The 18400-nt window shown below is 46.4% G+C and overlaps 2 protein-coding genes and 1 long non-coding RNA gene across 4 annotated transcripts in view; 2 read left to right on the top strand and 1 right to left on the bottom strand.

The window, feature by feature from the left end:
* Positions 1-3838, bottom strand: part of LOC137793886 (sodium channel protein type 2 subunit alpha-like) — a 29473-nt gene extending 25635 nt beyond the window's left edge. The window contains exons 1-2 of one of the 2 annotated variants that reach the window (XM_068590297.1): positions 3763-3838; positions 3033-3319 (exon numbers count right to left, since the gene is read on the bottom strand). The gene's annotated coding sequence lies outside the window, so the exon portion shown is untranslated. Of the gene's footprint in view, positions 1-1864; positions 2261-3032; positions 3320-3762 lie in introns of those variants that run through there. The other variant, XM_068590298.1, reaches the window with a different exon arrangement.
* On the top strand, positions 1330-3725 carry LOC137793887 (uncharacterized). The gene is made up of 3 exons (XR_011078262.1): positions 1330-1542; positions 2030-3422; positions 3673-3725. It is a non-coding gene; the product is annotated as an uncharacterized lncRNA (long non-coding RNA).
* A 3226-nt stretch (positions 3839-7064) lies between the features above and the next one.
* On the top strand, positions 7065-13592 carry LOC137794129 (cordon-bleu protein-like 1). The gene is made up of 10 exons (XM_068590760.1): positions 7065-7275; positions 7656-7825; positions 8264-8465; positions 8546-8804; positions 9016-9057; positions 9133-9215; positions 9307-9462; positions 9560-9659; positions 11633-12775; positions 12891-13592. Exons 2-10 carry the CDS (start codon positions 7734-7736, stop codon positions 12896-12898), a joined length of 2085 nt encoding a protein of 694 aa, XP_068446861.1. The 5' UTR covers positions 7065-7275; positions 7656-7733; the 3' UTR covers positions 12899-13592.
* The last annotated feature ends 4808 nt before the right edge of the window (positions 13593-18400 follow it).

Genomic DNA, 18400 nt, shown 5'->3' with positions numbered 1-18400 from the left:
TTTTTGTCCAGTGGTAAAGGAGCTGTAATTTCATGTCACCAGTATGCCCTCAGCACTGATGGTAGTGGAGGGAAAACTAACACTGCTACTACCAGCACCTCTGCAGCTCACTAATCAACACGTCACATCTTGTTAGTTTCCTTCATACAGCCGTTTTCATCCAGGCTAACTATATCATGGCCAATAAATGGACAGATATAAATGTAATCAATGGAAAATGGAAACACTATCACAAGTCCTTTTGTCCTAAAAACGAACATATATTTTTAAGCCATAACACACGATAAAACATTGAATTTGAACACATTTCTTGGTGTGAAAATCTGATTTGTGTCATGACTCATAAACTGCAGCCAGCCCATCAGAGCATCCATCAAAACCATGAGTGGAGGCTCAGTAGAAAGCCATCGCAGCCGGCAAAGGTTGTGTTTCTAAGAATTCATCAGGCGTGCCGTGAACTGTGGATTCATTGTCGCTTCTCCCACAGGGGCAGCTCATGAAACACATCTGCTTGTGTCTCAACGACTGCCCCGGGACCCAGTGTTATGATGTGTGGCCTGACAGCTTGTCTGCTGCTGGGTAGGCGGTGTATGTGTGTGTGTGTGTGTGTGTGTGTGAGTGTGTGTGAGTGTGGGGGGGTTGTGAGTCCTGATGGAGCCCGTAGGCCCAACATCCACACCCGTGTCTCTGAGCTCGGCTATCAGCGCGGTCAAAAGAACCTCAGATATTCCAGAGCTTTGTTTAGACATATTAAGCATGTAGAGCTGCCAATAAACCGATCAGACGTCAACTATTAAATTAATTGGCAATTTGAGAATCGACTTCTCCAATTCCAGCTTCTTAAATGTGAATATTTTCTCGTTTCTTTCCTCTTCTATGGCAGAAAGCTAAAGTTCTTTGAGTCGTGGACACTGACTCATTTCGCCCCATCTTTTGAGACTTTATAGCTCGAACAACTAATTGATTAATGGAGAAAAAGAATCAACAGAAATGACTGCACAAAGGAAATCGCTGTTTCTCCATCTATCTATTCCTCAACTGAAGCTCCACCTGTCTGGAATCTGTACTAAACAAGTCTATGACAACACAAGGTGACACCCTCTTGATTTTGTTGTCACGTTAACTTCAGCTGGATGACAAAATGCACAACACTGGCACAGGAGTATTGTTTTTGAAATGACTAACATGTCCTTTACGATCCCTATCACAACATGTCCACATATCCAGCAGTGATCCAGACAATCACAAGCTGTTCCACTGTCCAAAACGAAGAGGGTAACCTGCCTCGGCGTAGCAGGACAACAACAACAACACTAACACCAACAACAAACACGATCTCTCCAGACTTCCGCTATCTGCTCGCGAAATCTCTTCACATTTCATTCGAATGACAGGCTACAAATGCAGCTGACACGGTGTCAACAGGACGCTGCTGTCCATGGTGCTTAGAAGAAGAAGAAGAAGAAGAAGAAGAAGAAGAAGAAGAAGAAGAAGAAGAAGAAGAAGAAAAAGAAGAAGAAGAAGAAGAAGAAGAAGGGGGAGGTAAAAAAAAAAACAACCCCTGAACAGAACAGACAAATGGAAACCTACTTGTTGAGCCCATGAGACATGTTTAATGCCGTTCACCCCGATGCACGTCTGTAATATTCCCGGTCATTAGCTTGGTGAAGCACTTTCTTTCATCTCGCGCGCTAGCCGACCTGCTAACCTAACCGTTAACCGTTAACTCTAACGGTCGTAAACTCAGGATGCTTCACAGTTAACGGCGACACGAAGAGGCCGACGTGACAGCCCGTAGTTAGCTTATAATACTTATGTAAAACATATTAATAACAATAAAACCTGGACTGGTGTCGAACGTTACCTCAATTATCTCGGTTTCGGAAGGAGCCGAGGGGGCCGCGGCGGCTGTCGCCATGTCGCTGCTGGTGTCTCTGAAAAACGTCACTTTTTTTGTTGTGCCACAAAAGAGAGTTAAGGAGCTGTCATGTCGTCTTCCTCCTCCTCTTCCACACACCCTCTCCTTCAGATACCCCACCGGCAACACGACGACACAGTCGCGGAGAGAAGAAACAACAGACACCGGTGAGCGCGAGCGACCCGACGATTGAAGCGATCGATGCCACCCAGCTGGAAACCAGCGGTGCCCAAACTGAGGTCCGGGGGCCACATGTTGGGCCCTTCACTGTGGTTAAAATGGCACCAAGCAACACCAAGAGTGCTGTGATTTACCTACTTTCCTATACGTGTTGTTTTCCTCACTTCCTGTATTTCACACACTTTAAAGGAATTTAAAAGGGAACAATTTGAGTGTTAAAATCGTATCAAATGTGAAATATATAATACTATACATGCACTGGGCCACAACAAGTCCATGAACCCTGAATATGTCTTAATGAGTCTGGGCGTGTCTTCTTTATATATAGAGAGAGAGCAACTGGTTGACTAAAAATACATCTCCCTTCACCTATTGTGGTTTAATATGTGCAACCTGTGAATGGCGTCTCTTCCTGCGTCGCTTGTTATAAACAGGAGGCATTTTCACACCATTTTCACACTGACCTGGAGCTATGAGGGCTATTCCCCCATATCCAGCACGTCGTTACATGAAGCCCATTTTGTTTGTCACATCGTGGAGGTTATTTTTCGTTCCAGTTTGTTCATTTGTAAATGAAGGGACATTTTCCATAATGGGCCATAATAAGCCAATTATAAACACCATCGATTTTTCAGCCTATGTAAAGTGCATACTAATTCATTTGTATGATATTTCATGGAGCATAAACCTCTTAAATATACCTGCAGGCACACTGGCCGTGTGAATCTGTCACGCGCGCAATTAGCTGAGACGAAATCAAAGATCACCTTGACGACAGACATGTCAAGATATAATCCTCGCTCAAACAGCGTTCGTTGTGTATGCAATTAGCATAACAAAAACACAATTACGTTTAAACTGTCAACCTGCGCATCTTCACCTGAATTTGTCAACGAAGCCCGAATTATTACATCATCGCGTTTGACATACTCACCACCATTACGGTGCCCGGCAGGTGGGGACCCTGAAGGTAGAGCCCATATCCAAAAATAATGCTCCTATACTTCAGTTTCAGGTTTTTTAAAAAGCTGGTCCCTTTTTTTTGGAAATCCCGTCCGAGGCTTGATGGATTATCAATACTCCTTTGATTTTTTTTGGATTTTTTTAGCCGCCCTTGCTTGCCATGAAGGAATCAATCCGCGCTTCCGGTTGGTTGGGCGTCGCAGGCTGAATGAATCCCCTTAAAGCTGTGGCTGTCGTAAGATAGTCCTGAATGTACGTCTGCAAAATATAAAAGTCACACGTGAAGGGGCGCAACAGCGACCTGTTGGTACGAGCCAATCACCAGTCACATGAAAACCTGCTATTATTCCCATTAATTTGGGTAAGACTTTATCATGATTTGTATTTAATTCATAGTTCAAATTTGCTTTATTTTGGTAGTTGCTTGTCATTTAATCATCATTTATTTAAGTCTATTATACTACTTATTCACCATACATAGTATATGTTTATTCAGTTTAATTAAAACAAAGTTGCCTCATGTTGAATAGGTTTTGTTTCAGAGAGTACACTGCTTCTTTTTTTTTTACGAAACTTAAGCTAAAAATGTTGTATTATTTCTTTTCCATCAGGTGGATGTTGGAAGCACAAAAAAAAAAAAAAAAAGTGAACTTTATAGACTAAACTGATTTGTCTCACATGAGGCTGCGTGTGCGTCTTACATGGAGTCCACATTGAAGGGTCCAGACATCAGTGGACGGTTTCTTCCTCTGCATTTTTATTGTGAACTTCTGCCACCTGCTGGCCGGTCGGCAACATTACAGCCAGACATGGCAACCTATTGTTCGAATAAGAGAATAATAATGTTGTGTTATCTTCTGTAGCTGTGAAACGATTGTAATCACAGGCGTTTATAGAAAGTACAAAGATGGACAGAGTGTGAGCTCCATGATGGGCACCACAGTCAGCTACGTTAACAACTACAGATATATTTTAGGAATTGATTGCATTGTTGTATATTCAAATTAGGCGGATTTAAAAAGAGGGAAAACTCCATTCGTCACAAAGTCATGGTCAGCAGATGTGGACACACCCGTAAGCTCAGCGTAGCATAACACTCACAGTTTCACTTCACCATGCGAATAGAACCGGCAGCTCCTGTAAACATTTCCTGTTTGGCCCGTGCAGAGGGAATTTATTGTTTATCTTTTATTTTTCTATCTTTGTCTGACAGCTAATGGTGTAGTTTCCACAGGGAATAGGAGGATATATATATATATATATATATATATATATATATATATATATATATATATATATATATATATATAGACACACACACACACACACACACACACACACACACACACACACATTTCACCAGTGTGAACGATGTTTCCAAAGTTCAGACATTCTTGGCAGCTCTGTGTGACTTCATTAGAGGAAAAGTGACGAATGTGGAGGGCTTGTTCAAACAATGATGTCAGAACGAGGCTTCCATTTGGCATTTGTCACCTTTATTCTGCCCTCTCCGTTTCTGGCTTTGTACCACAGTAAAGCTGAAAAAGAATTTAAAACACACACAAAAACCCTACCAGACAGAGAGGAGCGGACCACATTGTGTACACCGCCGGGCTAAAAACTTCCTGAGTTTACACAAATCTGCTCAAGAATAGAGTTTTCCCCCCGTGAATGTTAACAGTGGATGTAGAGTGAAGGACAACGCGGGGAAATGAATTCACATTGTTGCCATTTTTGATTTCCTTCGTCAAGAAGCACGAAAGCGCCAAGTGTCACGCCGTCCCACGCCGTCCCACGCCGTCCCACGCCGTCCCACGCAGCGGGTCCACGGTGTACATCAGGCTCCGGGGCCTCGGCCGAATCTATCTCTGTCCCCTCCAGTGTTTGTGCGCCGCCGAGCGACAGACTGGGTGGTGTGACATGTTAGTCATCAAGAGAAGTTCATCACCCAGACAGTCACACGGTGATCTGTTTACTGCAGAGTCTCCACTCATTATACCTCACAATGAGATGACAGCGTCACAGTAGGTGTGAACGCGTGGTCCCCGTGCTCCTTTTCATTAAAACTCCCACTCAACTGCCTGCCGCTCACTTTCCTGTATGCAGATGTATTCACTGTTTGCTTTGGCTGATACTCTGGGATTCATTCAGTGTGCTATGAATGGTTTCTGTCAGGAAGCCTTTCCAACTAACCACATTATTAGATGCACAACATCCAGGAAGCTCTGAATCAAAGCTGCACGTGAAGAAGTGTCATATAATTATTCCTTCAGTGCAAGTAAGTGCCATGAAGAAACCATAAATATATTCTGCATGAGATCTAATGGGAGGAATATGAGATTATATCTAATCGATAAATATAAGTGGGGTCGACTGAAGATTTTTACATCTTTATTTGAATGACAACTTGTTGGTGTTAGCGCTCTGAGGCTGTAAATTGCTAAAATTAGAATGCTAACATGCTTACAGTTGAAATGCTAACATGCTGACGTTTTGCAGCTAATGTTTGACTATGAACAGCATCATACTTAAGCATGTTAGCAGGCTAACCCTGGCTAATTAGCCCTAAACAACAAAATACAGCTGAGGCTGGTGTCAGATGTCCTTTGCAGATAATTGCACCAATTAAGATGTTAACATGATGACGGCTAAAAATAGAAATCAACCCCAGGTACTATACTACAAGATTAATGCACCAAAGGAGTCATTTTTTGTCGACCGCACTCCCTTAATTACGTCCACTCAATCAGTGATTTCCTACATTTCCCAGAAGACCTCAAGTGCCCCGAGAGGACTGACAGGAACATCCCAATAAGTGTGGCTTACGAGCGGAGCAGCAACGCTCCTGTGTCTGCACGCCGTGCAGGGTGATGGACGGCAGTACAGCTGATCGGCCATGATCATGTCCGATCCTGTAGAGAGGATCAGTAGCTGAGGAGGATTAGTGGCCTTTTTTGTTGTTATACCAATTGAGTGCTGGACACTTTCAACAGAGATGCAGTAAGGAAAGAGCTTTAACACTGCAGACTGGTTCACCTGGTTCACCATGCAGATGCACCACCTCCACCTTCACCACAGCATTCACACAGTCCAAAAACACGCATGTCTGCAAATGGATGTCACATGACTTGGGCCGGGCCTGTAGGTGTGGTAGCTGCTAAACAGGGATTACATGTGTGTGTGGAGGGGGGAGAGAGAAACCTCTCTGTCCCTCAACCCTCCCTCTTCTTACCACTTAATAACACAGAAGAGATAGCTAATAGAGAATGGGAAGACTCGGGGGACACAGGTGAGTGCAGAGGGCCGTGGGGGGTGCACGCGCAATCAGCGGAGTGTGTCTGAATGTGTGGAGCACGGAGGCACGCCGCCTTTTAAAAAAGCACTAATCCCTTTTACTGGAGGACCTGTAAGCTTATTTGGAACTCAGCATTACTGCTTGAACAACATGTCTGAGGACAGACATGGGCGGCTGGTCCTGTGTGAGTTAAGACACATTGTTTGTCTATGAAGAGGACTGTTTTTTAATGGATTTATTCTTTTTTCTAAGAGATAGAACTATAGAGCAGGCTCTGTTCATCCTCAAGACAACCAGCACTGTGATTATTAGTCTACTACTGAACCAATGACCCTAGTATTTGTGTAGTGTACTTTTGAAAGAAATTATTGATTTAGCTTATTTTAATACTTGTATTTAGCAGAACTAGTAGGACTATATTAGGAAGAGGGGGCATACGTATAAATAAAAGAGGCCTTAGTATAAATACATAAACAGAAAATATCTTATTTAATAATTCCTGACAAATGTCAAATATTTACATTGTAAATAAATATAGCTTCGTCCCTGTTGCACGCGACGTTGTGTGTAGTTCGTCCTGAGGGACCGCGCGTGCCACCAGTTCCTCTCGCGCGCGCGTGTTGATGAGCACATACACACAGCTGGGTGTTTTTCGTGGTCGCGCTCCAGTGAACTGTCGAGTTTAAAACACACAGAGGGGCGTTGGCTCTGATCAAGCTGCCGGACGAGCTGCTGATAGAGGAGCACACAGGTCAAAGGTGACGACGGAGAGAGAGAGGGAGGGAGAGAGAGAGAGAGGAGCGGGCTCTCTCTATCTGAACACTTTGGCTCGCGCGGGTTGTGATTCGGTTCTCGGCGGTTGGACTTCGGTCACGTCTCGCGCGCTGCGGAGGCTTTTCTGGTCACGGTCGATATTTGAGTGAGTATTCCTTCTCATTGTTTCGTCTTAAATAGTTTGAAAAGCAAATAAACAGAGACTTCTTCTTCTTCTTTTTAAATAGTTAAACTTTTTTATTTTACGACGGAAACATTTCGGCACTATTTTCTGAAGTTTTTGAGCGAAGAATGAATGAATGAATGACACACTGATGAATATGCTAATGAGCGTAGGAGCTACTGGTCGCGTTTCTTCTGTGAGTTATCTCCATTTTGGGTTTTTTGAGGGCCATGCCTTCACATCTCCTTCTTTTCTCGAGCTGCTGTAAGACATTTCACATGGCCGCCGGGTGCCAACTGTCCCAGAGGTCACGTGACGTGTGTGTGTTTCCCCACAGCAGCTGATACTGTCTCACCTTGCAGGAGGTTTACCTGACATTGTGAGGCGCATCAGATCTGGAGGAGGGGAGGAAGGGGGAGGCCTTCTTGAGCTCTGGTGAGATGGATGAGCAGGTGAATCCTTTGGAGAGAGACCACTGCCTGTCTGTGGTTCTGCCAGGGGGGCTGGAGAAGAACGCCACCGTGCATGGAAGGTGGGCCACTCTCACAAGCTTTTTTTCTTCTTCTATGGTGTGCAATCTAGATCGTATTCTCAGATTATTTAGTTGTTGTGTAGTTAAATTCACACGACTGCAAGCAGTGTGGCTTCCTATTAAATTGGATGCTTTCTTTTAACCCCTTGAACCCAACTTGGTCCTGTGCTAGGTAAGAGTGCATTATGGGAAATGTAGGATCCAGTGTTTCTTGGAGATTGACTTGTATTAAGGACAAATCTCTTAAAATGTGTCCTTTTTTTGTGTATAAGAGAGAGATATTAAAAAAGGTATTGTTTTATGTCCAGTGTTTTGGTTTATTCCATCTTTGAAAAGTTATTTCATGATGAACTTTCCTTCTCTAAATGGAATGAGAAGATCATGAATTTTAATGGTTCTCAATGTCCGCTTGTTTTCTTTTCTCCTCCCCATGAACAGCGAACCAGTGATGGACCTGCTGGTGACGCTCTGTGCCAGCCACCATCTGAACCCGTCCGACTACACCGTCGAGGTGCTCTCGCCCAACAAGAACAACATCAGCTTCAAACCCAACTCTCCCATTGGCTCGCTGGAAGCGGACACGATTGTGCTGAAGCCCAAAGGCACGGAGGAAAAGATCCGGAGGCCCTACATGCCCGAGGTAAAAGGAAGGCAGAAAGCCGCTCCGAGCAATAAATAATGGAAAAATCAATATTTTTCTGACCAAACCTCTCGTTGCAGCCGTCCGTTCGTCTGTTGATCAACTACAACAAGTCCCATAAAGCCGTGGTGCGAGTGAGTCCCAGAGTGCCCCTTGAGATGCTGCTGCCGGTGGTGTGTGACAAGTGCGAGTTTGCAGTGGAAACGACCGTCCTACTGAGAGACTCCCAGTCCGAGGAGCCGCTAGACCTGACGGAGAGCCTGAACGACCTCGGGCTGAGGGAGGTGTTCGCCAAAGACACGGCCGACCACCAGCACCGACCCGGGACCTCTGAAGCAGGTACGTTATGCCACATGAACCCTGAGGTCGCGAACACCTTATGTTGAAGAATGTTTAGAACCTGTGCTCAACCACTGGTGGGCCCTCAGAGCCCCCTAGTGGGCCGTGGAGGTACTTTCAAAAGGTTGGCTAATTATATGCAAAGCCTCCCCTCTAATCTGTTTCTTTGTACAATCTCACCTGCTAATGCTTTGTTTCCTGTCTGAAACAGCTGTCCCGCCTACAGAGGCCGTCTCACCATCTCCACCGCCAGGTAACACGTCCGTGCACATGCTCAGTTCGCGCTCTCTGCCGACACCCCGCGACTCATCTTCTTCTCGCTCCACAGAGCTGCCGAAGAAGGAGAAGAAACAGAAGGACAACACGGGATTCCTCAGCCTCTTCAGAAGACGGAAGAAAAAAGGCGAAGCGGTACGGTGTGCCGTCGGCCTGTGAAGACGAAGTGAGCCGGTACTCGACGGTGTTTGTGACCCCCAAACATTTTACATTTCCGTCTTCGCAGAGCATCCCGGCTTCTCCTGCACACATGGGAGTCGGCGCTTCCTGTTCGAACACCCTGCCGGCGGACGTGCCCAAGAAGAGACGAGCCCCTCAGCCGCCCATGAGCGCGTCCCAGAGCGTCCCCAACCTCGGAGCCTGTCATGTCGGAGGATCGCAGGTGGGTTCGGTGGGTTTGGTCGCCCTCAGAGCCTCCCAACCAATGAAGAAACGCCAAAATGCCCTGGAGGTAATTTAATGTCATTGTCTCTCCGTAGAGGTCTGTAGAATCCACCCTGAGAAGGACCAAGAGGAGGGCCCCACTCCCTCCCTGTGCAAACGCCCTGCAGGTATCGGAGGCAGACCCAGAGGTTAAAGGTAAAACCGTCATCGATGGCCGTTGACCTTTGACATTTTATTATATAGATCTTGAGCCTGCCGGCTTAATAAAATCAGTGCTGTGGCTATTTAATGGTTTAAATATGAGACAAGTGAGGATTTGAACAACTGATTTTAGTCCTATTTAGGATTTATGGTGCGCCTCAGCCTCTTGTGGCCGAAATGAGTATTGCAACTACTTGATTTTCTCAAAACATATTTTTTAATGGATCAGACGTGTATATGAATCACCAGATTTCTATCTTTCTCCCATTATTATAATATACATTTAGGGTCAGTACCATTACAGAATAATCCGTGTTGATATTTTTGCCTGCAAAGGCAGCGTCATTGAAACAGCAGTTTAAACCTGCGGGTGGCATAATCCCAATTGACCTTTTACAGTATTCCAGTGGAAATCAAATGGCTCCAGAGTGGGGTGGATTCTTGTATCTGCCAAATCCGCACGGCTCCAGCCGCCGCCTGGCGGGGTCAAGTTAAATCAAGATTAAAATGTCAAAGCGGATACCATCAAACGGGATGATTTAGCTGTGAAATCCGGCACGAAACGCCCGCTTTTATCAGTCGGAACCATTTAACCCCATTCAGGGCAATTACAGTGACCCGGAGAGCCTTGTTCATAGCACACGGCGGCTTCAGTCTGTTCCCAGATAAAGCCCTCTATTGTCCGAGCTCTCGTTCCCCTGCATTAGTCCGTCTGCTGTGCTTTCTCTTTTTATTCTTTCCCCACCTGGCTTCAGCATCCGTCTCTCTGGCGAGCTTTCAACGGACAGCGACGACCTGTGATGTCGTTAGGCAGCTGTAATTATGTGAAGAAAAAAAGAAGTGAAAGAAAAGGAAAAGTTAGGTCTAAACTCAGTGTTGTAATTATCTACTAAGTTGCCCTCGGCGGTGTCTTGCATGGCTCCCGTGTTTTCTTTACATATTATTTTAGCCGGGATGGAGCTGCTGAGTTGGTTTGAATCTCAGCTAGAGAAACAACTCCCAGCCAAGACTTGATGATCACATTCTTGATCTTGTCCTCCTACACGCTCATGAACATGTGCAGCTTTCTGCTCCCGTTGGCATCGTGGGGAGTTTCATGAAGGTGTTGTGAGTGGTTTGTCAGGCCGCTGCCCTAAAGCTTTCTCTCCTCCTGCTTCCAGGCTGTGAGCCCTGGAGGGCTGATTGAGGGCTTCTTTCCTCCTCCTCCTTCCTCCTCTCCCTCCTCCTCCTCCTGCGTCGGCCTCTTCTTCCTCCTTCCCGTCTTAGTGGCTTTTACGGATGTCTGTCACTGTTGCCTGCTGCTCTTCAAAGCTGTTTAATTGTCCTGTTTTTTTTAATTGTATTTCCTCTTGTCTTCTTCTTTGTCGGTTATTTTGTTTTTGTGGAAATTGTGTCATTTTCTTTTTTTGTTGTTGTGGGATTTCCTTTCTATGGGATGCATGTTGTGCCTTTACAAAACAAAAGCCAGAAAAATAATCATGTTTGTTAAATAATCACCTTACATTATATTTTCACTATTTTATAAGTATATTTATTATTAATTAATATCATTATTATAAATGTTTCCCCAAATCATGTTTATATGTTACATGTTCATTTATTTCTCTGCTAAATCATTTCTACCTTTTTTTATGTTTTACATATTTATGTTTTATTCTTTGGTCTTTATTCTTCTGACGACTCATCTAGAAATGTTTTTGAAAAATGTAACCTTTTACAATTTGAAATGCCTGTTTTATTCATTATTAGTATTTATATTACAATAAAAATCACGACTAATTTAACTTTACTATTTTAATTTATTATTTTTCATGTGTTTATTTCTCTGAACATTTGACAGCAACAATGTGTCTGTGATATTTAAATAATTAATATTAGTGTTTACGCTGCAGAACTTGTAAATGTCATTTCTTATAGTTCCCTTAACTTTCTCTTAACTCCCTTAACTTTCCCTTAACTCTCCCCAGGGACTCGAGCCTCCCTCAACGCTGCGGAGGAGGAGCTGAGAGAAAGCGACGAGTCCGACTCCGTGAACCTCTCGCTGCCCTCCTCTTCATCACCGTCGCGTCCCTCCTCGTCCTCCTCGCGCCCGTCGTTCGCTCGTCTCCACGAGGTCACCCTGCCTTCGTTCAGAGGGAGGGACCTGTCCGACGCGCGCTGTGCTCTCGCCAAGGTCCTGACCTCCTCCGTCTCCAAAGGAACCCTGGTCCGCCGTTTGAGGAACTCCGCCAGCTTCCCAAAGTTCTACAGCGGTTCCTCCTCTCTGACGCCGAGGGGTTCGGGTAACGGCGCCCAACTTGAGCCCGTCTGGACGTCCAAACTCCCCACGGAGCACGAGGAGCCGCCGCAGAGGAAGGGCATGACCACGTTCAAGGTGGTTCCCTCCAAGACGCCAAAGTCCCTCGATCCAGAACTCGCCCCGGCCCGGATGAACGGAGGAGACGACCCGGAGGGGGAAGCTCCTCTGGAGGCCGAGAGACCGCCAAGTGAGGCTGAGGAGGAGCCACCTTCTCCTGACGGATCAGATCCAACACCTGTACAGAGTCCAGAACCCCCTTCTCAGGAGAATCCGTCTTCTGCTCCGCCGTCGCCGGATGTAGAGGAGCAGGAGAGCCCTGGCTCGCCGGCGCCGGAGGTCGGGGACAGCGTTGACATGCAGACGGACGAGGATGAACCCGAAGGAGAATGCAGTGATGTGGAAGCTACCGGTGAGGGTCAGGAGGACCAGGCCGAGTGCCGAAGCCCCGGGGCACCGCCTGTGAGTTCGGACATGGACCGCAGTGCTCCCTGCCCTGAGGAGGCGGAGCCTCCGGAGGAAGTGGTGCAAGAAGAGGAGCAACAGGATCGCTTCCCTCCCCCTCCTCCACCTTTCTTATTTGACGAACACACGGAGGAGGAAGATGCGACATCTTCTCAGCCACCAAGCCCGACCTCCAACGGGCCGACTCGTGCGTTTGGCGCGGACCGCCGGCCCACTCAGCGACCACCGGACCAGACGGGCGCGGCCCGGTCCAGATTTGCACAGGCTGTGGCGTTGGCCGTGGAGAGGTCCCGCCTCCAGGCCGCCGGCGGTCCACTCCCCTCCCCCCCCAGGTCCACATACCAATACGGTGAGTCCCGCGGCCCAGCTGATGAGTCGTATGTGCATCAGGAGTGTTGTTTGTGGACGCGTGATGACCGTTTGCCTCCAGAGGAACGATGTGATGTGACGTCTCTCTGCTGCAGGTGCCTGACCGGCTCTTTGAGCAGAAGTCCAGGACGGAGTGGGACTTCCACAGAACTTCAGACGGACCGCCGATGAGCTCCTTCACTCGATTTCTGTGTTTATTTTTGTATTATTTATCCGTTTTCGCGAAAGACGCCTTTGTGGTCCAGTCTCGCGTCGGGACATTTTTTTCCGTTGTCAAGTCGGCCAAACCTACAGGACACGAGTTGTTGAAGGGACAACGTCCTGTTTTTTTCTTTCTACTTCCTTTTTGACTTTTCACTCAAGACGTGCCAAGGCCGGCGCCGCCGCCGAAGAGACAGCTTTTTAAAATGTTTCTGTTGGTGTGAGACAGAAGGATTAGATTCCTCCCTGCGGGTGTTTAGTTTGATGCTTTAAGGTACGACGGCTCTTTTCTTTTCAGCCACCAGGTGGCAGAAGAGCATTGTTTCTGGAAATTATAATAGGTATACATGGATGAAACCCATCTGAGAGGTTCATCCTATGAGTTCTGCTGGATGCACCATTGTGACACATTATGTATCAAACTCCAGAGAATATTGTTTTTCTAAAAACTGCAGATTATGAATGAAACATGACAATCTTTAATTCTTCTGCCGTCTGTCACGTCTATTTAAATGTTCCCAGAATAAAAACCAACATATTTAACAGCGCCATGAGAATTTCCTGCGCATCGAACAACCGCATGAAGAAAATAAACCTTGTTGGAAGCATCAGTTTAGCGCCGGGCGTCTCAACACCTTCCTGAATAAACTCAGTCTACACACACTCTCACACACACTCACACACACACACTGCTGTGTCTTTAACGGACCCGCACCTCGGGGCAACACTGCACAGCTATACTCGGGTGCCAAAAAGAATGCGCGCTGCTCTTACGTATCGATCCGGCCGCGGCCTTGGAGGAGCGGCGAGGAGCTGTGCGAGGTAGAGACCTCGCCAGAACCGCCCGTGGCGAAAGCTCCACGTTTGCCAGGCCTGGACTGAGTGGGCTTGCTTCAAGACTTTCTCTCTCTTTTCTCTCTCTCTCTCGTTGCTCGCTCCACCTGAGGAGAGAGAGAGAGAGGATGAGGAGGACGGGTTGCTGCTGCTGGATGATGGGAGGTGACCCTTGACCCTGTCGTGTTTCCACGGCGCTCTCCCCCCAGAGGCGGCGCCCGGCCCTCAAGGGCACCGCCGTGTCACACCGCCGTTGTCATGGAGAATGCCATTACCGCCCCAAAGGGAGAGAGCCATGTCTGACGTTTTCTTTCTCTCTGTTTTTTATTTTTTTTAAGTCTGTGGAAAAAGAAGCCGCTTGCTGGAGAGGAGCTCTTTTCCTGCCCAAAGCGATGATATCCACTGAAAGTGACAACTCTGGCATTATCCTGTTTTAGCAGTGAAAGGTTGAATCTCAACCCCGAGCAGCGACGCTGCAGACAAAAGGAAGCCGGATGCCTTAATGCGCCGCAACATGAAATGCTACTGTTGTCATGTGCGTTTACGCGGAGATGCGATCAGCGCAGAAGATTTCTTTCCTTTTTAAAGGGAAAAACAGACGTCCACACAAAAGAGGTTTTATTGTCTCTGGAGAGATAAATTCCTGGAGGACACTTGAGTCGCTGGTTCAGGAGGCCGAGCGGCAGATCAACATGTTCCTGGTGTCGCGTGCAGATAGGATGTGTATTTGTGAACATTAAGGGGTTTTGTGTGTTTGGTTTAATCCCCTCTGACCCCGAATAACAATGAAATGTACAACAATATGAAGAATTTACAGAAATAACATCAATAAGTACATTCATCATACATGCAAACAATGAAAATGTATCATTGTTTTATATTAAAATATTATATTAAAAAAAATCCTTATAAAACATACTTTACCCCATGCATTGTGCTTATTAATAATTTAAAAAACAAAAGGATCATTTTAGAATAGTTTCTTTTGGCAACAAGGTGTTTCTATATTAAGCAAATGAACACAAAGTAAATGAAGGAACCATCTGTGAAGAAAATGATGCAAGCCTCTGAAATATTGTAGTTCCTGAGCATCATATTTAGTTTGAATCCCTGCAAAACAGTCAAGGTCATCAGGTCACGACCGGTTTCAACAGAAGAGTAAAGAAGCCGGTTCGACTTCCTCCGTCGCACTCAGCGGCAATTCACAATGCATTCTGGGTAAATAAGACTTTTAACAAAGCTGCAAGCTCGGTCTGATTACAGGGACATTTCTACAAACAACCAAGTGCAAGTTATGATTTGTGATTATTAGTTTTTAGCGGTCTGGATCAGTTTGTGACGAGGGTGACGTCACGCGGAGGCCCGTCTCACGCCAAGATCAAAGTAGCGTGGCGTTCCTCCTCTTCTGTCATCCACGTGAACGTTTCCACAAATCCTCCACGTGTTGTGCAGCGCAAGAATAACGAGAGGACGACTGTAGTTTCCACGGAGGAAACCGGCCGCGAATCAATAACGCAAACCGCGCTAATCCACATTTCTCATTTATTTATTCCTTCATCTCCTCCTTCATCTCTAGTTAGCCGTCCATCAGATGCTCCTGGTGGAGGGGGGGGGGGATGCCCGCGAGCCGCTGGAAGTGGGAATGCGATTATAAAACAGTGAAGGGAGGCCGCGGGGCGCGTTTCGCCGCGTCTGCACACCGCTAATATATGTGTGTTTACATGGCACCTCCATGCTTGGGTAGAAAATAATCAATAGATGAATCACCCAAAGCAGTGCAGCTCACCCCGGGCAGTGTGGTGCAGCTATTCTTCTCCATTCACCTTGGGGACGGCCTCCATCGGGCCCCTTCCTCCTCCTCCTCCTCCTCTTCCCTGAAAGTGAGGCAACGGTTGCCTAAAACATCAGCATTGCTCGAGGGGGGGGGCTGCATGGAAAGTGATGCGGGGAGAGCGCGGTTGACCCCTTCACCTCCTCCATGTTGGCGCTCGCTTCCCTCCTCGCTGGCGGAGCGGCATATCACAGAGTCCCGGCCTCATTGGCGCTGTCAGGCGCTTACAGTGGTGTTTATCTGCATTGTGCTGCTGGTTAACTGGTTCAAATGTTATGGAAATGATATTTACCTCTTCTTTGATCCTGTAAACTCCAAACACGCAGGCCCTTTTCTCTGCCTCCCCTGGTTGAGGGAAGAAGGGCTTAAAGAGGCGCTATAAATACAAGCGGGGAGGAGGGGTCCGTCCAAAACTCGGCTGCGTTTAAATCAATCACGTTTCAAGGCTCTCTCTCTCTCGCTCTCTTTTTCTCTACTGCAACTGAAGCCTTTTAAATCAGCTGCTTGTACGCTTTAAAGGACGCGGGCGAAACGTTTTCTGACACCAACGCGCAAAGTCAAGCCGGGTTTGATTCATGGCGCTCGGCGGGGAGCAGAAGCAGGGGCCACGTTTGATGGCTGAGCGCCGAGCGGACGGCCCTCGGTCGCTCCGTTGATAGATAGCGGACAAGCCCCATCTCTGTGTCATTTTTCTTCATTCATCCCTTATCGCTGGATCCTGAGAGAAGGGGTGGAGGAAGGTGGAGAAGGAGGAGGAGGAAGGGGGGGACGCAGCTCCTCCACGTGATGAATGGTCGACGTCCTCGGATTCAACGCAAAGACAAACTTGACACAATCGCCGCGGTTAATTTGTCAGCGGGGAGCTGTCGCTTTGATCAACACGGACGCGGCTGCCCTCTGGTTGTGTGCAACGAGAGCAACCAGCAATTTAATGCACAACAATGCTTTTCTTTCCCCTCTCTCTTCTGATCACTCCCGCCCTCGTGAACGTCTTTCGCTCGACTCCTAATCACTCCCGTGATCGCGGCCTTCAGCGCGCTGAGAAGTTGCCGGTAATGAAGCTTTGCATGACAATGCAGTGCTGATTAACCACCAAGAGGGGGCGCAGTAATCCCTGCTTAGCATGAGAATACGTCCACTTTGATGCCGGGATTGAGATGTAAAGCCGGGACCAGGATTGATGAAGTTGTTTGGGGGGTTTTCTAGAATTAAATACAATACGCGACAATGTATAACTCAACATATGCGTTGTCGTTTCACTGATTAACACACGTGATTGCAATTTGTTGGTCAAAAAATACAATCAATGTCAGTCCAGTTCATTATGGGATTGCTGGAGCAGAGTTCACCGCTCATGAAAAGGCTTCTGAGAGGCAATCTGAGGAGGAAAACTAATCTAATAATGTCCTAATATAATCACTGGATGCAGGTGGAATGAGCTAATCTGCAGTTACAACAACAACAAGGTGTGTGGGCTGTATTTACATGGTGAAAACCAGGTGTGCAAGCTGTAATTACACAATAAAACCAGGTGTGGGCTTTAATAACAATAAAAACCAGGTGTGGGCTGTAATTAGACAGTCAGAACAAGGTCTGTGGGCTGTAATTACACAATAACAACAACGTGTGCAGCCTGTAATTACACAATAAGAAGGAGGTTTGCTGGCTGTAGTTACACAGTAAAAGAACAAGGTGTTCAGCCGGTAATTACTCAATAATAAAGATAAATGCAGACTGTAATAACAGTCAGATCAAGGTGTTGCAGGCTACTGTTACACAATAAGACAAAATGCACTAATATATAAAGTGTTCACTATTTTTCCCTGAACTTCTGTCTTGTTTCCCAGAACTATTCCCTGTATTGACACAAGTATTGACTAAAACGATGATTTATTTAGTACCAATAGGAGCCAGTAAGTATTGTGTTGGTATCCACACAACAAAAGGCTCTGGAAGTCATGAGCGATATTAATAAGCGTTAACTTTTACAGCCTCACATGCGAGCCTCTTGATGGAGCCGCAGCACTCAGCAGCAGCCCTCAAAAAACAGTTTTTTTTTTCATTCTCCTCTTTCTTTTTTTGTCTGTCATCATTAATAATTCATCTCTTTTCTCGGATGCTAAAACAACAACAAACAGAACAACAGCTCGGATAATGTATTCAGTCAAAAGCTCATTGTCTCGGGGAGGAGGAGAGGGGACAGAGGAAATGTGCACTGGAGTGAGACAAGAGAGCACCCCGACAGGGAGAGGCTCAATGTCACTCCGCCGCATGGCGGGAACCAAGAAAAACAAACGCCAGAGGGGGAAAAAAGAGAGCGAGAGAGGAAGACACAGTTTGTAAGTCATAAAAGCCCAATTAGAGGCATTAGGGTCCTCAAATGGAGGATTACAATGAATAATTTGTGACTGCAATTTTTTTTTTCTGACTGATTGTGCCATTAATGTGCGTGGAAAAAAAAAAAAAAAAAAAAGATATATTTTTTTGTGACATGCTAGTATAAAAGCTCTCAATGCTTTGAAAAAAAAACACAGTAATTCAAGGTTACATGAATACGGTGCCAAATGTGCACCCCGGCCGTCCATTGACTCAGCCGCCTTACTTTAAATCTCTCCACTCCCCCCGTCACCCCGTCATTTGGAGTAGCCTGACCTTGGATGTCTATGGTGTGAACCGGCGCCCTCGCTTTCACATCACGCCAGAAAGGATCCTGACTCATTCAATTTAAGCCCATCAAGA

This window comes from Clinocottus analis, unplaced genomic scaffold (assembly GCF_023055335.1).
Source record: "Clinocottus analis isolate CAN_PGR_092001 unplaced genomic scaffold, fCliAna1.0.p SCAF_24, whole genome shotgun sequence".
In the NCBI taxonomy this organism is placed as follows: domain Eukaryota; kingdom Metazoa; phylum Chordata; class Actinopteri; order Perciformes; family Cottidae; genus Clinocottus; species Clinocottus analis.
The sequence above is the reverse complement of the archived record's forward strand: the minus strand, read 5'-3'. Positions and strand labels throughout refer to the sequence as shown.